Here is a 6,436-nt window from a genome sequence, read left to right as displayed (position 1 = left end):
TAGTATTAAATTATTTTTTGAAGTAGACGAATGCAATAGTATGCAAAAATTTAATGAGTTATAAAACATTTATTTAAATTTTATATAGTGTGTGTGTGTTTTTTTTTTTTAACTTCCCGTAGGGTAAGTTATAGTAATCGCAAAAAAATCGAAAATGAAAATTTTTGCATTTCTCGACGTTTCAAAACCTTCTGAACATTTTGGCATACCTTAGAAAAAATGGATGTATGTGTGTGTGTGTGTGTGTGTGTGTGTGTATGTATGTATGTATGTATGTATGTATGTATGTATGTGTGTGTATGTATGTGCGGATACAAATTTTCGTCGACGATTTCGGGAACACGGATCAACCGATTTGAATAATTCAAAAAACATTCGATTCGTATTGATAAGGAGACGTGCTGATTAGTTTTTGGCAAAGGCAGGTCTAGCCGTTCCGAAGATACGGGGCAAAAGTGCCAAGAACGGTACCTCCGTTTTCAAGAGAACGGAGCGTCCGATTTGAATAATTCAAAAAACATTTTACTTGTACTGACAAGATGTAGAATTGATCAAATTTTAATGGAGGCAGGTCTAGCGGTTTCGGAGATCTAATGAAAAAAGTAAAAAATAATGCCATTCGGCGGTTAAAAATTATCATTAGACATATGCACATCAAATTATCAGATATTTTATAGAGATTTTAACAATAAGTATATTTTTTTTTACATTTTATGGGTTCCGTACCAATGCTTATGCGTTAGACGGCGGCGCGGCACATGCGCGCTTTGATTTCGTCTCTATGCAGTTCAAGCAGTGCGATTGCTTTGAAAAAAAGTCAGAATTTCCAAAATATGTCAAAATGAAGAAAACATTTTTTTCAAAAAAATTTTTTGTATCCAAAAAAAATTTTTTTTCAAAAAAAAATTTTTTTTGCATATAATTTTTTTTTTCAAAAAAAGGAATTTTTTGTCAAATTTGTAGTTTCTCAAATCTATTTTTTTTAATTAAATTTTTTTCAAAAATGTTAATCGTTTTTAAAAAAATAATAATTTTTGGTACGGGAAGTTCCAGCAATTTGCCTTAAGGCACGATGCCCTAATTGCCTTAAGACAGAATTCCACTTACAGCTAGTTTTTTTTTTTTTTTGTATAGCGAAGGAAATGCATTTACGCATCCCAGACTAGGTCCTTTGCCTGGGTATGTCGGACTCAATACCGCATGGGTATAATACCGACTAAAACCTCCGCTCATCTCTTGTTAAGTAAGATATTTCAAAACAACTTACGAATGAATTTTTAATTGAACCAAAAATTTGAAGACAACAATATTAGTACAACATTAATACATGTTTATATATATTCAAAAATTAATAATATACAATTTAATAAAAAAAAGTCTATTTACGCTTGTTAAATAGTGATGCAGAAAAATGAAAAAAATATGTTTAGCAGGTTATAGTAAAAATTTTAAATATACGTTTTGAGTGCCAGTGTATCTCTTCTTCAGTAGATATTATACAAAAATTCAAAATATTATATAAATAATAATATAATTATCTTCAAAAATATATGTCAAAATTGAATCGAGATCAATTATAAAAATTCATTGAACTTGAAAAACGTGGTTGAAAAATTGAATAGAAAAGGATATAAAATACAATTCATATACGTGAAAAATTTTGAAATATCAAAAATCAGAAATATCAACGACAAAAGGTTTACAAAATGCATTAGTCTTCGGATTATTTTCACAAATTGGAAGCAAACTTGTAATAAGACAACTTCTGCTACGTGTACATAGTAATTGCGGCTTACAACCAAAATGGTAAGTCGAAGAATAAGAAAACAGGCGTATGAGAAGTGATTTAATTATAAAAATTCATTGAAGTTAAAAAAGGGGATCAAACAAAAATCAAATTGAGTAGGATATAATATACAATTAATATATGTAGCTAAATGCTTTAGCCAAAAATTTGAAATATAAAAAATCAGAAATATCAATGACAAAAGTTTTACAAAATGCAATAATCTTCGCATTAAACGTATAAAAATGGTAAATCAGAGATTAAGAAAACATATCGTTATCCGACCTTCAGAAAATTCAGGAGAGGAAACTGCACCATAGGTTTCAATAAAGATTTTCTAAATATACATTTAGTAAAGGGTAAAAGACGAATTCCACAAACTACGTTAAAAATTTAAATATTGTCCTTCAGGATTATTATTTAAAGGTGCACTTTAAATGGATTACTCACGAATTACAAAATATAGAAAATACAAAATTTATCAAAGGAATATTTTAGAAAGAAATGATTTAATTATAAAACTTCATTTGTTAAAGAAAGTGGATCAAACAAAAATCGAATAGAGTAGGATATAATAATATAAAATATACACAGCCAAACGCTTTAGTCAAAAAATTTGAATTATAAAAAACCAGATATGTCAAAAATTTACAAAATGCATTTCTTCTAAATTAAAATAAAATGTATGCGGTATATATGGGTCGATAGACATAGACAAATGCTCATTCACAGTGGAGAATTTGTTTGCTCTTATATCTTGAATAAGAAACAGTAAAAATATTTTTATTATCAAAACAATTACCTCAGGTTTATTCTACTGGGATTTTGTCATTTAGAATAAATGTTTATTATAAATATAAAATAATTTTAAAAATGCATCATTTGGAATATTTTCAAGTATATAACAACATTCGCTCGTTTAACCACGGATGAAATCAATCAAATTAATTTAAATGATGAACAGATGTCACTAAAAGTTGTCCTAAAATATTTGGTTATTTATATTAGCAGAGATTAAACCTCATTTGGCAACATATCAAGTAAAAAAATCATCAAAAGTAATACAAAAAGCAAGATGTGAAATAATATATGTAAAAATAAATGTTAACATTTCAACGAATATGCTCAAAATTTATTATAGAAAATCTATTAAAATAGAGCCTTGAGTGAAATTAATGTGTGTGGCTAAATTAGCTAGCTAATATATTCTAATATAAAATTTAACTATATTAGTATATAAAAAAAATATCAGGAATATTAATGCTTTTACTGTTCTTATTCATTCAGGCAATAAATATTTAATGCTAGTAGTAGATGCTTCAAAAATTACCATTAAGTTTTTAGTTGCCTCAATAATGATACTCAATATACATGAAATTAAACAAATAATATTGTATGATTTTATACAATCATAATAAATCAGTTGGAAAAAGTTCTCACCATCGTTATTGAATAAAAATTATATGTAAATAATTAGTAGGGACTAAAACAAATATAATTTTAACTATGTACTTTTAAAAATTCTTGATGACTTTTGTTACTGATGGTCTTTAAAATCTGAAGCAAAGTATGTATGCACAAACATTTTTTTTTAATTTAGTTAATATAGAAATTAGATGACAAAAAATCTACTACTAACATCCACATGCCAATTAAATTAACAAAATTTAACAAATATGGCAAAATTTCAAAGTAGAAAATCGAATAAAACTTTAAATAAAATGAATGCGTATTAACGATCAAATCAATGAGTATTTACCCACCAATTATTCAAAATGTAAAATATTGCTAAATACTTTGGTAAAATGTTTTTTAAATATTTTAAATCTTCATTCATGAATGGCAATATGAGTTTCAGTATTAAGGTATTATTAAATTATTTTTCGAAGTAGACGATTGCAATAGTATGCAAAAATTTAATGAGTTATAAAACATTTATTTAGATTTTCTGTAGTGTGTTTTTTTTTTTTTTTTTTTGTATAGCGAAGGAAATGCATTTACGCATCCCATACTAGGTCTTTTGCCTGGGTATGTCGGACTCAATACCGCCTGGGTATAATACCGACTAAAACCTCCGCTTTGCCCTTGCCTCTGGTCCCCACGGTACCCCCATTAGGCGTTACTTTGTGGGGGAGGATCCAGATGTAGGTGTGTGTGTGTGTGTGTGCGTGCGTGTATGTATGTGCGGATACAATTTTTCGTCGACGATTTCGAGAACACGGCTCAACCAATTTGAATGATTCAAAAAATATTTGATTCCTATTGATAAAGTGACGAGCTGATTAGTTTTGCTGCAAATGCAGGTTCAGCCGTTTCAAACATACGGGGCAACAAGTGCCAAAAATGGTAATTCGGTTTTGGGTGATCGAAGCGACCGATTTGAATAATTCAAAAAACATTTTCTTTATATTGACACAATAAAGAAGTTATCAAATTTTTGGAAAGACAGGTCTAGCGGTTTTGGAGATATATCAAAAAAGTAAAAAAGTAAAAAAGTAAAAAAGTAAAAAAGTAAAAAAGTAAAAAAGTAAAAAAGTAAAAAAAGTAAATAAAGCAAAACATTAGACATATGCAAATCAAATTATCACATAGTTTGTAGATATTTTAATAATAAGAACAAATTTTGTTTTCTTTTCTATAGATTCCGTACCAATGTTTATCCGTTATATTGCTACGCGGCGCCCACGCGCTTCGAAATTTCGTTTCTACGTATCGCAATTGCTTTCAAAAGTAAGTACGAAATTTCCAAATATTTCAAAGTATAAAAATTATTTTTAAAAAAGGTAATTTGTATTCAAAAAATTTCAGAATTTCGAAAATCTATTTCTATCAAAGTTGTAAAAAAAATTGAATCTTTTTTAATAACTTTAATTTTTGGTACGGGAAGTTCCAGCAATTTGCCTTAAGGCACGATGTATCAATCAAAAATGGGAATGTCACAAAAATCAAAATATTTTTATTGTAAATACCATCAATAGTTAGACAAATATCATCAACGTATAAAGGAAAACATTATAAAGATGTTGACGATTTTTAAAGAAAGAGCCGTGATTTTATAAATTCAAGAATGAAAATAGAAATTTTATAACTACTATGAATAGAATAAGATGTATACATCTTATAAAAACCATGGATGTTTTCCGGAAAACTTATTAAAGATGAGATATTCAAAACTGTGTGAATGTGGAAATGATGAGAGAGCATATAGTTTTAACATGTTGCAGATTTAAATTAATTTAAAATCGAAATCATTTATATAATCATTTATACCGAGAGAAGAATTTAGTTAAACCGTTCAATTTTTTTAATTTAGTTTCAAATATTAAGTATTAATTTGTTTTAGTAAAATGTAATATTATTATTTAATTTTTTTTGAAAAAGAGGCCAAATAAATATAAATAAAAGAAATTATTTGCCTTTTAATATGGATTTATCCACATATTTTTTTTTTTTTTATTTATTTTATTTGGCCTCTAATAACAATACAGCCACATACATTATTATATTAACAATAAACAATAATTATATATTTATACCACTTAATCTAATAAAATTAACCAAAATACTATAGCACTTTACACTTCTTAATATTGTAACTAAATTAAACGGTTTTTCTATGCAACTACACTCATGCAGCTTATTCAACATATCTTGTCTGTTATTCTCAAACAGACCACACTCCAATATTAAATGTTCACCACTTCCAACTGCTTTACCACACCTACATACATTCGAAGCTGCAACCCCTATCCGATGCAGGTGTGATGGAAAGCTTCCATGGTTTAATCTTAACCTCGTTAATGTTACTAAGGTTCTTCTATCCTCGAATTTGAAACTTTCTTGCCACATTCTGCTTCCCACTGCTGGATTGCATATTCTATAATAGGCCCCTCTAGTCTCATTTGGATCGATCCATACTTTTTGCCACTCTTTAAAATTTCTATTTTTACACCGTTTTACATAATCCTTGTATGTTGCTACATGCATAATAGATCCGTTTTTTGTTGCTTGTTTTGCTAATTTATCAGCTATTTCATTTCCTTTGATTCCTGAGTGAGCCTTAATCCATATTATTTTAATGGTATACCCTATTCTCATCAGCCTAATAATATCGAACCACACTTCATAGAACAATATATCTGATGTCTGAGTTTTGTTGTATAAATTTTGTAGAGTTTCTATACTACTTTTACTGTCGGTGAATATAACTGTCTTCATTATTTTGTGCCTTTGAATTAACTCTATTGCCTTTTTAATAGCAAAAATTTCCGCAGTAAAAATTGAAGCAAAATCAGGCAGTTTATATCCCAACTTAATGTTCAAATTTTCCAAATATATTGCGCAACCCACTTTCTGATCAAGCTTAGATCCATCAGTGTAAATTACATTGTAATCTCTTATTTTTGTCATGTTTATATTAAAAATATCATCAGAAATGCTATATATATCCAGATAAAGTGTATTATAATATGGGTGTTTTGTATAATTGATACCTTCCTCTCTTATTTTATTTACATACAAATAGCTATTAACTAGGCATGGTTTTTTTCGCTTTTTCCAATACTTATATATTGAAGTGTCTATTGAAATTTTACCTACTTTGTCTATAATTTGATTATCCTGTATTATTGTTTTTTTAAGTATAAATTT

At 27.8% G+C, this 6,436-nt stretch overlaps 1 protein-coding gene across 1 annotated transcript; it reads right to left on the bottom strand.

Moving 5' to 3' along the window:
* Positions 1–5,412: 5,412 nt before the first annotated feature.
* On the bottom strand, positions 5,413–6,196 carry LOC113365064 (ribonuclease H1-like; the record flags this gene model as incomplete). The annotated part of the gene is made up of 1 exon (XM_026606856.1): positions 5,413–6,196. A coding segment is annotated over exon 1 (784 nt), but the record flags the coding sequence as incomplete, so codon positions are not given.
* Between the last annotated feature and the right edge of the window lie 240 nt (positions 6,197–6,436).

This window comes from Ctenocephalides felis, unplaced genomic scaffold (genome assembly GCF_003426905.1).
Source record: "Ctenocephalides felis isolate EL2017-DRISC unplaced genomic scaffold, ASM342690v1 CF-g0.4_SCAFFOLD_00441, whole genome shotgun sequence".
In the NCBI taxonomy this organism is placed as follows: Eukaryota; Metazoa; Arthropoda; class Insecta; order Siphonaptera; family Pulicidae; genus Ctenocephalides; species Ctenocephalides felis.
The sequence above is the reverse complement of the archived record's forward strand: the minus strand, read 5'-3'. Positions and strand labels throughout refer to the sequence as shown.